Below are 18,279 nucleotides of genomic sequence, written 5' to 3' on the forward strand. Positions count from 1 at the left end.
ATTACATTTCAGATTTTATACTGTTACTTGTCTCACATTTAATTCCTAAAGAAGTTTTAAAGCCAGTGATTTTGTTCTATCTAAAATCCAAGAAGCTATATTTCTGCTTGGATCAGGATTCAATATTACGGAGTGGTTTTTCTGCTTTGACAATTTATTTTATTGAGCGTACAGTAGTAATCTTACAAAATGGACTATGGTCAAACTTTCTGACCCCACCTGGGTTTTCCTTAGGACAGTCATCTTATGCTTTCCTATGATTTCTTAAACTGGGGTTTTGTCCTAATCTTGATACTTTGTCTCCATGAAATTTCAAAACTACAATTCAAAAATAAACAGAAGCCTCACATTCTAGACTAGACAATTTTAAAAACATACTTACACTACAGCTTTTCCGTACACTTTTCATTTCCTATTTATAATGGTCTGAGACTTCTGGAAATATTTATCTCACGTTAATCTTGAGAAACGTACTGTACCAAAACAATAAGTAACTACCACGCTGATTGCATGTAAGGCAGATAACCAAATTTTGAAGCCAGAACACTAACCCAATAAATTTTAATATTTAATTTTACATATCTTAAAATGACAGTGTTAATATTTGAGTACAATCTTTATTGAATACAAAAAGTTGTCATAGTGAAAAAATACATTATATACAAAACCCACAATCCTTGGGAGGCAGCATATCCAATATTAAAGAACTATCATACAGTACTTTGAACAGTTTCAACTTGTGGTCTTCCCCCTGTCTAAAAAGAAAAAAAAAAGTTTAATAAATATATTTCTTTTGAAAGGCTAATTTATGTATCATTAAAGGATTTGGTATAGTTTGTAAGACTAACATGATGGGCAATTCGAAAGAAGCTACTAATATCTAATAGTGATTAATAATTATGTTTTAGTAGCTTTCTGCACATAAAATATACAGATATGCTTGCATAATAGCACTTAAATAAGCTCACTATTTAGTCCACGTATAAACTGTATGCAATTATCCAGAAGTATAGGTTGCTATAATTTTGTTGGGAAGCAGGAAGCCTGGCATGGAGACAGGATCAAGTGCAGTTAACTTGGAGTCATTGCCCAAGCACAAAAGGGCTAGGATTCCTAAATTTCTTGGGAGTTGTATCTAATTATTTCAAAGGGTAGGCTGCCAGACTGAGAGATTCCTTATAGGCAGGACACAGTAAAGTAGCTAGCCTAAACTCTGCATGTCTAGGTCTGATTGTTTGCGTCAGACAAATTAGGTTTTCTGTTTAGATTTGATACACCAATATGTGTTTTAGCATGGATATATTGTTTGGGAAAAAAACAGCAGGCAATGAAACATAAAAGAAAAAATGACTGGGAAAATTATTTTTCTTTACTTCAATTTATATGACTCCTGACTGAACTGCCCACCTCCTGTTCCATTTTCTCTGCAGCCTCATTTGTATTGGGAGCTGCATCACCACCACCATTGACAGCCGGTTCTGATTTACATTTCTTAGCTTCATTGTCTTCCTTTTGAGTTTCTTCCTCTGGTTTCCTCTGAAGACAAAATTGTTTAGTCTTCATCAAGTAGAACTCTAAATGTGAATCTTAAGAATATTTAGTATCATTATGCATATGCTATTAAATAGCAATGGCTAACTGCTTTAATTTAAGCAAGATTACAAACAACATGCAACATCTATTTAATCCTCTTCAACTGTTTAAACTTTAAAAAGGTTAATTACCTTCAAGTTACTTCACCTGTGTATTACTCTAAAGATCAAATTTAGGACTAGAACCCTAACAGCAGACCAGCAGTTCAAACAAAGGAGATAATCATTATTTCATTGAGAATAATCAATTGATTTAAAGGACAATATTGATATATTGCTGAGCAACTCATATTAGTCCTAACATACAATAGAACATATATAGCTCCGTGTTGAGCTGTAGAGTCCTTGATTGTTTACTTGCAGATATTTTATTAAGTGACTAGGAAACAAAATAAAACATTAGCAAGCAAACAACTAAGCTCAGAGAACCAGACTCCACAATACAAAGATAGATAAGCATATTATTCCAGATTGAATAATGCTAGTGAATAGTTCTTCATTTCCATTTTAAATTAGAGAACCCAATTCAGCCTGAATGTTTGGTTGTGAAGCTCAATTTCTACAGATATTACACCACCTTCTGAAGGACTACCATGGATGCCGCTGCAGGACCTTAACACAGCCAAGCTGAAATGCCTGGAGAACTCCAAAATCAAACTTTGAAATTAAACTAGAGTTAATAAGGTGGGTGCTGCGCAGCACAATAACACCAAAGCTATCAAGGAAACTATATGGTTCCCAGACTGACTGGATCGTAATGGAAAGGATTTTATGTAGAATATATAAAAATTGTTAGAAATAATATGACTTAACCTTTTAATTGCAGAATTACCTGCAAGCCAGTAAGAAGTGGGTTAATTATTACACACCTTTTTCCTAACAAGATGGGAGATGTCTGTAGCGCCATCAGTTTTGTGTCCAACTGGAATCTATTACAGAAAGAGTAGAAGTTTCTATGAAATATTAACTATAATGGCATAAAGCTGCTTGCTATTGCTAATGTCACTTACTGTTGAAGTTGCACTACTTTCAGACCCTTGTGAAAAGCTAGAAGATCCACCAACCTGGAAAGAAATAAATCATTTTAAGATTCTATTAAAAAGCCTCTAGCTACTGAAAATAAACAGATCAGGACAAAAATGCATTTTCTGAAATCTACCTCTTGACTTGTTGAACACATCTGAATAGTTTTAAAAATAAACATTGCAAGGTTGGTTAAAAGCTTAATCTTTAAATCCTCAGTTTTAGCAAACTAATCTTGTTTTCAGTGACAATTATAAAAAAGATCTAGAGAAACAGTTATCTCCTATTGCGTTCAAATGTCAAAATCAATGGTATGTTGCTATGATATTAAAGATTCTCTGCTCAGATTTTAGGTTTCTATTAATCACTTTTCATAGTAAAAGTACATCCTGCAGGCACATATTTATTTGCCTTGATACGTTTTTAAATCAGTTTATTTCAACACAATCAATGATGGAACTCACTAGAGTTGCTTTCAGAGCCAGTTCAGTCACTCTTGCACTGTTTTGAGACTCTTTTGAATCCTCTATCTTTTCTTTGATTTCAGGAAGCAGGCCCTTTAGTTCCTCTATTTCTTTTTCATCTTCAGCTGGCCCCTCTCCCTTTGCTTTTAGTCGCTCAGCCAACATAACTGAAAAAGGAACAGGAGCCATTAGTACTTTTTGTAGAAACAATTCATTTAATTTGCCCATATCATTCACTTGGTACAGAATAATGAAACACAATCTACCCGAACAAAATCAGAGAGCAGTAACTATTCAATTTTCTGTAACCCACTGACTCTTTGAACACAACTTCATAATGAAAACCCAAATTTTAAACCAACTATACGCTCAAGAAAGGCAGAATGCAAATTTTGATCTAATTAGATTTTTTTCCAACACCTGTAAAAACAAACCTCAACAACTTCAATTACCACAACAAAACCAGGAAGAACTTGGCTCATGATTCACAGACCAATACCTTATATTTATTTTAGGTAGTCCTCTACTTACAATTGGTCACTTAAAGTTATGACAGACACACACACCCCAAACCGGGACTTACAACCCAATTTCAAAGCTCCTGTCTCCATAGTCACATGACCATATTTTGGCCAGCAATGAGCCTGCATTTATAGCGGTTTGCACACTCTGTAGCCATGTAACCACAATTTATTATTGCTTTCCCAGAAGCTTATGTTTACTTCCAGTTTCTGGCAAAAACTGGCCCATAGTGAAGGATATGTTCCAGGTGACTGACAGCTTAATTGCTATTGTAAATCAAGGACTACCTGTAATTTGTCTGAGCAATTTATAAGAATATAAAGCCAATCCAATGGAACAATCCACTAAGGCAGAGGTCCCCAATCCCTGGACCAATACCACTCCATGGCCTGTTAAGAACTGGGTCACACAGCTGGAGGTGAGCAGTGGGGAGCAATCCCTATTGTAAATTGCACATATGGGTGGGATCTAGTTGTGCACTCCTTCTCCCCCAACAGTCAGTGAAAAAATAGTTTTCCATGAAACTGGTCCCTGGTGCAAAAGGGTTAGGTGCCACTTGACTACTGAACTGCTGCAAACAAAATTCAGGCCCAAACTCACTATGCCAGAATTGTCACAAAACAAATGCATTGTACAAGCAGAAAGAGGAAGAGCAAGATCTTGAATCTCAGGTGGCAAAGCATTCCAGTGTATGGATACATTGAAGTTACACCAAGAATATACTCTATTAGCTCAGCAACCCTTATCAAGATGAGCACACACAATAGATTAAATCTGAATGTGAGAAATAATCAACACTGCAATCGAAATCCATAACAGACACTGCTAAAGATGCAGGTGGGACACTGCATTTTGGACTGAATATAGTTGAGTCATCTTTGAAGAAAGTCCCCTGTAAATGTGTTGCAGTAAACTAAATGCATAGCAGTAACAGCATAAGTTATTGGCTTGCAGCTAGTTCACCAGCTGAAGCTTGGCAAAACTTGTCTCTTGGCCACAGGTTCCACTTGCTTTTCAGTTACCTAGCAGACTAGGAAGCCTCTTAAGACATGGACTTTGTTCCCTCAGGGAAAAAAATGACACTATCCCAGACCAAACTCTTACTGAAATTTAAGCTTGTTCTGGTCTATCCAGTCCCCTCCTTACAGTCTCCAAAGAGCAAGCCAACAATTCCACAGTGGCTATATGCAACTATGTACCAACATATTGATACTTCATCCCAGGTTAAAGGCTTTCTTCCAAAATTTCACCAGACATTGAATAGTAGAGGATGACAGCAAGTTCAGTATCACCCTATACTGAAATAACCAATGGATCAACTGTTCCTTTCCCAGACAGAGGTGAGCCACTCAGAAAGGAGGAATATCATGTTCATGGTACTTCACAATTTTCTTCTCTTCAAGTTCCTATGAGTAGGAACAGTCATACACCAGAACAAAATGTTTCTGTCTTCCACATTGATATAAAACTGGATTGGAACTGATCTAGACAACACATTCCTTCCAGAATCTTCTTGTAGTTGAAAAACCACTTCTCTAAAATCTTCCTCACTCTCCCAAAACAAGAAATTATGGAAGTTGTCCGAGAAAGCTAATGGCAAATTGCAACCAATGTAAATTTGAAACTTGGAGGAACGTAATTAAAAATATGCAGAACTTCCGCTTTGACTTACCCAATCTTTTGTCAATTACTTCCATTGATTTACTGAATTGCAGCACTGCTTCCTCATACTGATTGTTGTAGTGATACGCCAATCCAAGATGGTAGTGAGTCTCTGCAAGCAACCGGTCATAGGCTTCTAAATACTTCTGCTGAAGAGCCAAGCAGGAATGAAACTCCTCTATAGCTTGCATGTAATTTTCTGCAGAAGACACCAGAAAATCATAACAAATATTATCCTAAAAGCCGACAAACTCAATTCCAAAAGCAATATAGAAAAATATTCACATTTGTTTAGGAAAATAATTGTAACATATATTGGAGACAACTTGACTCAGTTCAAGAGTACAACTATAGTTTTGCAAACCAGGAAAGTAATAGCTAACAAAGCAATATGCATCCTCCATATTATCCTTTTTCCCCTTCTTCAGCCTACAGGTAGTCCTCAACTCAAAACAATTAATTTAGTGATGATTCAAAGTTACAACAGCACTGAAAAAAGACAACTTACAATTGGTCTTCACACTTACAATCACTGCTGTGTTCCCCATGGTCACAGGATCAAAATTTGGGCACTTGGGAACCATCATGTATTTATGACCGTTGCAGTGTCCTGGAGTCATGTGATCGCCATTTGCAATCTTCCCACCCGGCCTCCAACAAGCAAGTCAAGGGAGAAAACTGGATTCACACAACTGTACTATTTATTATTATTTAACAACTATGGCAAAAAGCGTCATAAAATCAGACTGGTCATGTGACAACTCACTTTATGACTGTCACAACTTGTGCCTACAGTGGGAGATTCCATAATGGTTGTAAATTGAAGACTACCTATATCAGTTTAATTAGGAATTAAGTGCTAGAACAGTGAAAAAATGCCAGCTATACAAATGTAATTTAGGAAGCAAAGATTACAATAAAAAAAGAAAAATACAACTGTCAATTCATAACATACATCCAACTTGTCAAAACACAGTATATTAAATACTCCAGTTTATGCCACTTCAATTTTATCTAATTTTAATGTAAAATATGACTGAAAAGTTGATAGTCAATGCATAACAGACATGTACAGTCACAACATGCAAAACCCATTAGAAACAGCATGTCTGGACAACTTTAAGTCAATTACCAGATTCAATGCTAACTTCTCCTAGTTTTAGATGAGCCTGAGCAGCATGGAGCTGTGCTTCTTTAGTGTCCTGCCTAGACCAAAAAAGCAAATCAGAAAATACACTGTAAAAACATTCATCAGTAGTATGGTTAAGGATATTATTTTATTAGAATTCCTAAGAGATACCTTTTATATATTACTTTTGCCAATTCCAGCATATCCCAAGCCAGTTCTAAGTTTCCAACTTCATCTTCTTCACTCTCCTAAAGTAATATGATAGTCATATTAGACAGTACCAATTTCTTATGCCTTAATAGCAATCATAAATATTGGACTCTAGCACTGAGTACTATGAAAATTGTAGTTTTTCTCATAAAAATATTCTCATTAAGAGAAGATTTCACAGCTTTAGAACAAATTATCTTTTTTCGCAGAACTAGAAGCAGCCACCTCTTTATCTGAAGGTAGTCCTCAACTTACGACCACAATTGAGCCCAACGTTTATGCTGTTAAGTGGGAAATTAGCTAAGTGAGTTTTGTTCCGTTTTAGGACTTTTCTTGTCACATTTGTTAAGTGAATCACTGTTGTTAAAATAATAACAGTGAAGTGAATTTGGCTTCCCCATTGATTTTGCTTCTCAGAAGGTTGCAAAAGGTGATCATGTGACCCCCGGGACTGTGCAAACTGTCATCAATTTGAGTCAGTTGTCAAGCATCTGAATGTAAACCACATGACCATGGGGATGCTGCAATGGTTCTAAGTGTGAAAAATGGTCATAAGTCACTTTTTTCAGTGCTGTTGTAACTTTGGTCACTAAACAAACAGTTGTAAGTCGAGGAATACCTATACTAATAACACATAAATTTTCTCCTGCATAACACTAATAGCTTTTAATAGATCTGAATACTGATTTATACTTCACCTTTTCTTCAGCTGTAGAATAATTTTCTTTCTCCTCTTCAGTTTTATCATCTTCTTCTGACCCTTCTGTCTCTGTAAGAGGAGTTTCCTGTTTATATTCACTACTGGTGTGTTATTTACTTGGCTGTTTATTTTATTCAGTGCTATTCTTACAGAATCATTATTTAAGTCTTTCTAAACTCAACTGCACATTATTCAGTTTTATAATTGTAAAGACATTCATGAAACATTCATACAATTTTAGGAATATCTGCAAATTAAAGATTCAATTTGAAGAATACTTCCACTTTTTTTAACCGAAGCAACTCATTTATTGATATTGATTTACTTGTTATTTATGTAAGTTTTTCCAATGCAGAAACTGAAAATAGTTAAAGGTACTTGCCTCTGCTAAATAAAAATTAACTTTTAGAATACTTTAGTGCATTGGTCAGTTTCTCTAATGAGGATTATTTACAATGGATCCCATTCCAAAAGGATTAAAGTGGGATAGTTCAAACAGTTAGTTTGCAATTTTTAAGAAAACATGCTGTTTACAGAGCAAGTAAACAGTATCTTTATTGGTTCTTTTCATTTAAATGTCTAAATACAATCTTTGTAAAAACATTTAGGAGACAGAATCTGAAGCTTCTGCAAGGTCTGAAATATGCTTGCCAACAGGTCCCTTTTAATGTCAATTATATTTTGCAAATAGCTGCAATTAAGACATTTAACTGCTTCAAAACTGAACAGAGAAACTTCCAAAATCATGTTATGACAGAAAATAAAGCATGAGAATTATGAATATGCTAGTTGCACTGTTATATTTCTAGATATGATAGCAAATTGTTATTTTTAAGCATAAATCTATAACCTCGACATCTTAATGTAATAGTACTCTGGTCAATCCCATTGCTTTGGTATATATACAATGACAGGAGGAAAGCTATACTTTGAGTTAATCTTGCAATATCAGAGCATGCAACGAACATCCATTCAGCATTCTCTAATGGCCACTGCTTTTTAGATTTACTACTTAGACTAACAATAACCCCAAATCAGCCACATTTTGCTATCTACCTCCAGTTAACTGTTTGGAGAGGGGAAAAGGGGGGGAATTATACTATTTTAATTATACTAATTACACTATGCTTTGTGTCCTTTTTTATATTTCTCTGTAGCTATATCCCTTCCCTCACTCGAGGCAGAGAATTCTGAATGGATTAATGTTTTACTTGGGTTAGCATTCTAACAAAAACCACCCACAAGTATTTTCTATCCCTGTTACCTTCTCCCTCTCCCATCTCGTGATCCTTTTCTTCTTCCTTTTCTACCTTAGCAGCAGCTTCAGCTTTTTCTTCAGTTTCTATTTCACATGACTGTTCAACAACCCTTGGAGAAGTAATTTCATTTGGAGCTGTAGGTAACACTTCCCCTGAAGACATAGGTTCATTCAATTTTTCTTCTTTCAAATCCAGGTTTTTTTGTCCAGCAACAACGTCTGTTTCTTGAATAATAGCCAGAGTTGTCTGTTCTGCCTTCTCTGCCTGCAATTCTACTTTATCCACAGCAGACACCAATTCTTTTTCCTCTAATATCTCTTGTGAAGTTTTTACTGATGTCTCTATTGAATTTTCTAGCTTTGCATTTGTGTGCTTTTCAGCAGTCAAAACTGTAAGCTTTTCTGCCTTCTGTTCCATCTTTTGTGAAGCTAGCTTTTCTTCTGCAGTCATTTCCTTTTCTATAGTGTCTCCACTAGCTGCTTCTGCAGCCTCTTCTACTTCTAGCTTTTCTTCTCCAGGGGTCTTATCTACAACCAAAACTTTCTTAGGTACAATGTCTTCCCGGATTTCTTCTGCTGCTGGTTTTTCTCCTCCAGCTAGGTCTTCAGGCTTTTCTTCTGCAGCAACACTACTTTCTAATGAATCTTCCATAGTTTTTTCACTGATCTGTTTTTCTTGCATATCTTCTACTTGCTTGCTTGGTTTTTCTTCTCCAAGATTGTTGTCTATATTCACAGCTGCCTTTTCTTCTCTAACTTCTTCCACTTCTGCATCTTTATTTTTCACTTGCACTCTAGTTTCTACCAGAGATTCTTCTGAAGTTTTTCTGGATTCGTTTTCCCCCATGGCATTATATACCTGATCTCTTAATTCCTCCCTTGCTTCTTCTACATGAAGATGAAGCACAAAGAAATCTTCGAATTTAGTGATAAGCATTTATGATCTTCACATTCCACCCTATTTCCCACTAACACCTTGCTGCCAAAATACCAAATACTTATTTTTAATTTAAGAACAAGCACCTATGCAAGCAGTTGAGCTTAAGCAATGAGTTGTGTGCTAGCAAGAATTAACAGCCAAGCAAGAGATGCCAAGCTTCTTTTAACTGAGACACCAAACATTGCAGAGGAAGCCACTATAAATTGAGGGGCTTAAGCAAATTTGACAAGCAAGTATTCACTCTCTGAAGTAAATTTCACTTATGGTTACAACAGAATTTGTACTTCAAATCTTACATAATAAGACCAGATATCAGCGCACCATACATAAGTTGGCTGCAAGCCCAAGTGTTGGAATTTTTATCTGGTTAAGCCTCAAAATTTTCTTTTAAGGTTTACTTCCAATCACTTCTCAAACAAGTATATGAATCAAGGTTTTCATAAAGAAAAAACAGTAGGTACCCATATCCCATGAAGAACAAGTGGAAGGATTTTAATAGAAGCATTGATTTAGCAAAAAATAATTAAGTATTGCAATTTTTACTTAAGTGACCTTATTAAATCAACTTGTGCTATTTAATCTTAATTCATGCCTCATATTCATTCAGATTACATACAGCTTGGCATCTCTCTAATGCATTAACACAGCTCTACATACCATCTACATTATCAGCACTTTCTACCGTTGAGTCTTCTGTTTTTTCTTCTTCCTCTTCCACCTGCACTCCGTCCAAAGCATTTCCCAGCACCCCATTTTCCATTCTAGGACAACAATATTAATTGATGAAGTGATTTACAGGCTATGTAATGCTATTGTGTCATTAACCAGTGTTTAATGGAAACTTTAATATTTCATTCAGGTAATTTGATGCAAGTCTAATAAATTACATATTTAATTTAGGAACACTCTGAGGAATTCAGTGCCATGATATAGCATAACACATAAATTGGCCCACTTTTTTATGTTGCATACTTTTACTCTGGAAAGTATCCATGGCTCATTAAAACGAACAGCTTGGAATGCAGGTATCCAAGATTAATCAACCCAAATAAACTAAACCATACCCTTTCTGATTTTTAATATCTATTCTGGTATCTTGAGACTTATTGGAAGATTTGTGCAAATCTTTAGTATGGGATCTTTCTTGGAAAATAGTGGCATAGAAGCCTTGCACATAGAACTAACAGTAGCAGTAAGTAGAATTGTATGAATTACTGACTTGTCAAATTTTAAATGAATATACTTAAGTTCACTTGGCCAAGTGATAGGACGTATCAACTTACCTTGCCAACTCCAGAAGTGATTTTCCATAAAAAAAGAAAGCTTCAGCACATTCATTTGCTGTTTCACCATACTTTTTGCCCCTAAAGAAAAATTAGACATAAACACTCATTTTTTTGAGAATTACTTTAACTGAACTAATTGTATTATGGAATAACAAGTTATTTCAAATTAACTCATTAACATACTCTCCAGACTACAGGTAACTGATTTACAACAGTTTATCTAGTGACTGTTCAAATTAACAGCACTCAAAAAAGTGACGTGACAGTTTTACTTATGACAGTTGCAACATCCCTATGGTCATGTGATCAAATTTCAGAACTTGGCAAATGGCATATATTTATGACAGTTGCACTCTCAGGATCATGTGATCACCTTTTGACAAGCAAAGTCAATGGGGAAGCCAGATTCATTTAACAATATTACTAACTTAACAACAATTGTGGCAAGAAAGGTCATAAAATAGGCAAAACTCACAATAAGTATTTCACTTAGCAACAGAAATTTTGCAATAAATTGTGATCTTAAGTCGAGAACTACCTGTACTGGATATTAAATCATAGTGCCATGTGGGTAAAAAATAAGCTAGTAAAGAACTAGATAGCAGAGGCCTGAGTAAAGACTTGTGCTGAAGGATTCATTCCTTGACTGTAATGCATTAATCTTGACTATATAAAGGTTTTGTTACAGCTTGACAGAATTGGAATGTGAAGACCATGATAAAACTGTAGCTCAACAAACAAAACCCATTCTTCTGTTTATTTGCGGTTAATTTATTTCTGGTTAGCGTCTTAATCTTAAAACTACCATGTTTCCCCAACCTAAGATCTAGCTTGATTTTTACATGTGCGCTCAATATAAGACCTACCACCAAAGTAAGCCCTAGTTAAGACCCCTGTCCACTCCAGGGTACATGGGGTGGGGAAAGACACACCAGTAAAAATTAAACTAGGGTGGGGAGCTGCCCTACTACCTTCAGACAGTTGCAGCCATGCCTCATCTTGCTGGCCTACTTCTTCTATGGCCGCTTGCGAAGTGGGCCGGCAGCGGGCTCCTGCTGGGTAGAGCTGTTGGTGCTGCCACTGTGAGGTAAGTCAGTAGAAGACACCCCCCCAAAAAAAGACCTGATGCCTTTTTTTGGTCTTATTTTAGGGGAGACATGGTATGTAGAACATATAAAAAATAAGCTAAAACAGTGAAGACTAAAAATGTTCAAGTATTAAAAATATATCCTCCCATTATATATAATCTAAAATCTTCAACATGCTATTCCCATTTAAAAGCAGATTTACAGAATACTCTAAATACTTACAAAAGGCTAGCAGCTTCCTGAAATGCATTAACAGCAGATGGAATATCTCCCATTACCAGATTCTTTTGTCCCAAGCCGAGTAGTCTCTTGGCTTCCCCATCCACATCAATACTGTAAGTATGAAAATATATATTGTTTTCCCATAATAAAGCTTTTTGCATAGCTTTTCACATAACAATGGTCAATATAACAAAATTTAAAAACAAAATATACAAACTAGAATAGTTAATCTTGAAAACTTTAACATTATATAAAGCACAAAGCAGAATAAAAACATTCGATACAGAAATATTATTCAAGAGCCCCCTAAATATTTTGCCAGTCCCTGATTCCAACCAGGTCTTGAGAAATCTCCAGAAAGCTGAAGGGAATGATGTTCATTAAAGGGAGGGGGCATAGCCCAAGAGGCCTATCAACCTAGGACCTGCCAAGTGAAATGTCCTAGTCGATGGGACCCCCAGCACATCCTGTTAGATCTGGTGGAAGAAATAGATGTTAATAGGGGAAAGGTAGTCCCTCAAATAACCCAGTCCCATGCTATTTAGGGGTTTAAGGGTCATAATTAAGAGCCTCTGTGGCTCAGTGGTTAAGAGTGCAGTACTGCAAGCCACCTCGGCAGCCAGCTGCATACAGTTTGGTAGTTCAAATCCCACCAAGCTCAAGGTTGACTCAGCCTTCCATCTTTCCAAGGTGGGTAAAATGAGGACCCGGATTGTTGGGGGCAATATGCTGATACTGAAACTGCTTAGAGAGGGCTGCAAAGCACTATAAAGCTGTATGTAAGTCTAAGTGTTATTGCTACAATTAGCACCTTGGTTTGGAACCAAAAATAGATCGGTAATCAATGCAGCTAACAGAGCAGAGGCATGTTCCCCTGTATTACCAATTTATATCACTTTTTATACTTACTATGCTTGGCCCAATAATACATCTCCAGTTACCTTGTTAAGTTTTCACAAAAAAGAGTACTGTATCACACCAACTCCAAAATCAATAGCACCACAAATGCTCAAAATACAATATGTCACCTTTATCAGCTTAAGTGAGTGAAGAGCTCAATTAGTTCATTATTCTGGCTCTCACGTTTGTTTTTTATCCAGTTATTTTCTTACCTCTCTGTTTTGTCAGAAGAAGTAGAGGGAGCAGAAGCTTCTTCTGTCATCCTGAAACTGAAAATTTAAGTTAGGCAAACTAGGAAGATTTCTAAGTTTAGCCAGAAGGCATTTGGAACATAAACATTTAGCATTTATCACATTTTCAACTATTTAGGCTACCACCTAAACAATGGGATTCAATTTTTTTTTTACTACTGGTTCTGTGGGCGTGGCTTGGTAGGCGTGGCAGGGGAAGGATATTGTAAAATCTCCAGTCAGAGGTGGTATTTGCCGGTTCTCCAAACTACTCAAAATTTCTGCTACCAGTTCTCCAGAACTGGTCAGAACCTGCTGAATACCTGACCAGGGGTGTCAAACTCATTGTCCCAGCAGTGTCACGTGACATACCCAGACTTTTCCCCCTTTGCTAAACCAAGCATGGGCAGTGCCTGACACATCCAGCCTGCGGGCCAGGAGTTTGACACCCCTGACCTAAATTATTAAGTATGCTGTAAAAAAACTTGCTACTTTGGATAAGTTGGCTATTTTCTTCAGTTCTCATGCAGTGGCAAATCAGTAGCTTTTTCATTTTGCCCAGAGAGCGATAAATGAACAGTATTAAAAATGAAAACTCCGTTGATTTATAAGCTTTAAAAAGGATTTCTATATATTTAAATATATGGGAAACATTTGTGATCTGATATATCCCAGTGACAAAAAGCCAGCACAGACAATTATAACTTGCTACTTCCTGTAGCTTTAAATGACAAGTTATACCAAAGAAGAAATATATGGCCCTCTGAAATTCCTACAGAAGCCTGTGAATAATTATTGGAAAACAAATATTTTGGGCAACTGCATTTGAAGCTTTAGTTTCTCAACTACTAGTATGTTTCATTTCCTGTCCTAAAAGAAACCACAGCAGGTTAAACTTCACCAACTGACAAGAACCAGCCAATAAATACATCCCAGCCCTTTAATACGCCCAAATGTATCAAGACGCTTCAAATCGGCACCAGTAAGTGATTTAAAGCCATTTCTTCTGCAAGAGGATGGATCTCACTTCCCACGGAACCCTTCACCTGAAGGGACAATGGGCCACCTTCTTGCCTCTCCTGTGAGCGCTTTCGGCGCCAAATCTCAACGGCCACTTTTGATGGGCCAAGACGGCTAGCCACGTGACTCAATTCCTTCCTTCCACCCCTCCCCTCTCTCACTTTGGCGCGCGCCAGAATGATAGCTATTAAAAATGGCGGCATTAACGCCAGTCAGGTCACGTGGTGTCTCCATCACGCCGAGGACGGCACGTACGAACCCACTCAAAGGGGGGGGGGGGGCGAAGGGGAAATCGGTAAGGTTTCAAAGAAATGAAGAAAAATTATAGGAAGGAAAAACCAGGTCAAAAACCAGACATAGCCGATTACTACCCGGAAAATAAACGCTCAAAACCTCCGGAAAGGCTGCTTGGTATCGCGGCCACGGTCGCCTCCTCATTACACGAACCCCCTTCCTGCTTATCAAGCAGCTCAACTCCCTCCCCCCCACCTTCCTGCTTATCCAGCTCCGGAACAAAGAAATCCTGCCTCAAGTCCTTTGTACCTTAAAAGGCGATTGGCAACCAACGACCCGCCACAGAAAATCAAAAGCGAAGCAATAACCAGCAGACAAACGCAGCCCACCGGACCCTCCGGGTGCTTATATAGTCCTTGAAGACACGCCCCGGTGGCGCGAAGCACGCTCTCATGGAAAAGGAACTACATTTCCCAGAATGCCTTGAGGTGGCTTGCAAAGGGACTTTCGACGAGTCAATAAACGAATGGCAGTCTCTTGACGAGTGACTAGCTACCATTCTTAATAGGACTGTGTGGTTGCCTTGGCAATGCGATCGGCATTTTGGGAAAGGTAGTCCCAAAATCGGAGTAAATAAAGCTCACCACCTCAGCGTGCTGAAAAATATAATTTTACAACATAGTGGTTGTGGGTTGAACGCATTAGACGCGATTTGGAGGCATTAAAAATAATTTGTAGTGCAATATATTTGTCTCAAAATGTCTTGTTTCCAGGGCTTTTGTCCCGCCTTACGTTATTGCTTTGACTAGGATCAACTAGTAGTCTATCCCGAAATAATCCCGAAAAAGCATAGTACTCGAAGATGCTCCCAATCGGTATAAGTAGGATGAAGTGCAACTTAATTGATCCTCCTCTAACAGATGTAACCAGAGGGAGAGGACAAATCTTTAATCTTTTATGCAACTAAGTGCATACCGTTCTAGTCACTATGAAATCTTTCTGAAGGGAAGAAGTGTTGCATTTTGGGGAGCAGTAGTTGGAGACTGTTTCCACATACCTCTAATCCTTCATTTAAAGAATCATTGTTCACCGAATTAATCTGATTGCTATAGTCTGCATAATACTTGAACCATAAACTAACCACCTTTTCAGTGTCCACACAAAATAGCCAATCATACATTACTGTATGATGTAAAAAAATCCAGTCCATTAACAAATCTCATAAATAAGCAGAAACCCTGTATACATGGTTTATTTGCAAAAATAGCAATAGCACTTAGCTTCGTAGTGCTTTACAGCCCTTTACAGTTTACGGAGTCAGCATATTGCTCCCAACAATCTGGATCCTCATTTTAGCAACCTCGGAAGGAAGGCTGAGTCAACCTTGAGCCGGTGAGGATCAAACACCTGGCAGTCAGCAGAATTAGCCTGCATCCTAACCACTGCACTATCATGACTCATAAATAATAAAGATGGAATACAAATAAATAAGTTAAATGTTATGATCATTAAAACTGCTAAGTGGATTTTCACATGTTAAGTCAATAAAGTGTCCACCCTCTTCTTAAGAAGCCCTCGCTAGACTCCACCCTGTTGGATAATTTCTGACCTGTCTCCGATCTTCCCTTTTTGGGGAAGGTGGTTGAGAAGGTGGTTGCCCAGCAGCTCCAGTGGTTCCTGGATAAAACAGATTATATCAACCCTTACCAGTCAGGATTCAGGCCTGGATTTGGGACAGAAACGGCATTGGTCACACTTTTGGATGATCTCTGGTAGGAATGGGATGGGAGTAGTGTATCCATCCTTGCTCTACTTGAACTCTCGGCAGCTTTCAATACCATCGAGCGGTTCTGGGGATGGGAGTAGGAGGCCTTGTGCTATCATGTTCACTTCCTTTCTCTGTGGCCACTCTCAGTCAATGTTGATCGGAAGGGAGAGATCCAGCCCTCACCTACTGCTTTGCAGGGTTCCGCAGGGCTTGGTACTCTCTCCGCTCCTGTTCAACATTTATATGAAGCCGCTGGGTGAGATCATCCATCACCATGGACTGAGGTATCACCAATTTGCTGATGAAACTCAGCTGTACCCTATGACTATTAAGTGTTGTACTGTAGGATTCTTGACTCCTAATTAATGTATCTTTTCTTTTATGTACACTGAGAGCATTTGCACCAAGACAAATTCCTTGTGTGCCCAGTCACAGTTGGCCAATAAAGAATTCTATTCTATTCTGTATGTCTTGGCCCATGGAGAGTTAAATGATGCTGTGTCCTCTCTCTCGCAGTGCCTGGAGGCTGTTAGGGGCTGGATGGGAAGCAACAGGTTGAAACTAAAATAAAATCAAATATGTATTGTCAATACACAATATGTGTACAATGAAATTGAAAATTGAACCCTGGCAAGACCGAGTGGGACAATTGTCACCTTTAGTCTTGGGTGGGGTGGCACTTCCTCAAACAGACCCTGTGCGTAATCTGGAGATTCTCCTGGACTCACGACTTCTGCTCGAAGAGCAGGTGGTGATCGTGGCCTGGAGAGCCTTTGCGCAACTGCGGGTTGTGTGCCAGTTATGCCCTTTCTTGGACCAACAATCCCTACTCATGGTCACTCATGCCCTAGTCACTTCCAGTCTTGACTACTGCAACGTGCTCAACATGGGGCTGCCCTTGAAGAGCATCCGGAAGCTCCAGTTGCCGCAAAATGCAGCAGCCTTCATGGTTTTATGCAGATCCCAGTGTGCACATATATCACCTCTCCCGCGAAGCTGCATTGGCTGCCAATTTATTTCTGGGTGCAATTCAAGGTTCTGGTTGTCACCTTTAAAGCCCTTCAGGACCAGGTTATCTGAGGGACCATCTCTTGACGGTCACTTCTACCCAACCCATCAGAGTGGGGAGGCAGGGAATGCTGTGGGACCCAGAGGGACCTTCTCCGTGATGGCCCCCTCTCTCTGGAACATCATTCCCCAAGAGATTAGAACAGCCCCCACTCTAATACTCTTCTGGAAGGCACTGAAGACCTGGTTCTGCCAGTGGGCCTGGGGAACCCAGAGCGGGATGGAGCCCATTAAATGGCTCATGTGATCTGCTGTCACTGGGGTGGGGGGTGATTTTATTATACTATATTTTATTCTTTTTATTAGTTTTATTGTTTTAAATGAGGTTTTATATTCTGTAACCTGCCTTGAGTTGCCATGGGTGAATAGGCAGCAGTATAAATTCAATAAATAAAATAAACGAATTCCCTATGAAATTAGATCTCAAATCTGTATAAGAACCATGATGAGATACTGTCAATATCCTAACACCACCTAACTATATAAACAGATTGATTCTAGGCAGCCTGTTTTACTTATTTACTTATTGATTTTTATGCCATCTTTATTACAAGCAACTGAAGAGGGTGAACATACATAACAATCCTTCCTCCTCTTATTTTCCCACAACAACCACCCTATGAAGTGACTGGCTCTAAGTTATCCAGCTAACTTTCATGCCTGAGGTAGGACTAAAACTTGTCTCCTGGTTTCTAGGCCAGCACCTTAACCATTACACCAAACTGTTTTAGATGGGATTTTACTTGTGTAGGGCTTGAACCACTGGTGACCTCTTTAAATTTCAGTTGTCATAAATTCCAGGATGACAGGTGCACTAAAGTACAAAAATAAATTGAGATAGTAGTATGCATTGGAATTTTATTAGTTCACTTTCCAATGTTCTGTGACATGCTCTCACCATGGCAGCTATTTTGTGATATGTAAAATCAAACATGCCAACATAACCAGAGAATTACAGATCTT

The 18,279-nt window shown here is 38.1% G+C and overlaps 1 protein-coding gene across 3 annotated transcripts; it reads right to left on the reverse strand.

The window, feature by feature from the left end:
• Positions 1-544: 544 nt before the first annotated feature.
• NASP (nuclear autoantigenic sperm protein) lies at positions 545-14,958 on the reverse strand. Of its 3 annotated transcripts, none has more exons than XM_026707168.2 (15): positions 14,790-14,958; positions 13,209-13,265; positions 12,097-12,207; positions 10,784-10,864; positions 10,158-10,261; positions 8,567-9,448; positions 7,301-7,371; positions 6,564-6,640; positions 6,396-6,469; positions 5,274-5,462; positions 3,080-3,246; positions 2,603-2,656; positions 2,462-2,521; positions 1,408-1,536; positions 545-755 (listed from the first exon to the last, which is right to left on the reverse strand). In XM_026707168.2, exons 2-15 carry the CDS (start codon positions 13,256-13,258, stop codon positions 711-713), a joined length of 2,094 nt encoding a protein of 697 aa, XP_026562953.1. In that variant the 5' UTR covers positions 13,259-13,265; positions 14,790-14,958; the 3' UTR covers positions 545-710. The 3 variants fall into 3 exon arrangements, with proteins under 3 accessions (XP_026562953.1, XP_087785933.1, XP_087785934.1); XM_087929807.1 differs by having other exon boundaries at positions 13,209-13,259; positions 14,790-14,935; XM_087929808.1 differs by having other exon boundaries at positions 14,849-14,872.
• Between the last annotated feature and the right edge of the window lie 3,321 nt (positions 14,959-18,279).

Source organism: Pseudonaja textilis, chromosome 3 (genome assembly GCF_049901715.1).
Source record: "Pseudonaja textilis isolate UNSWEBS1 chromosome 3, rPseTex1.2, whole genome shotgun sequence".
NCBI classification, from domain to species: Eukaryota; Metazoa; Chordata; class Lepidosauria; order Squamata; family Elapidae; genus Pseudonaja; species Pseudonaja textilis.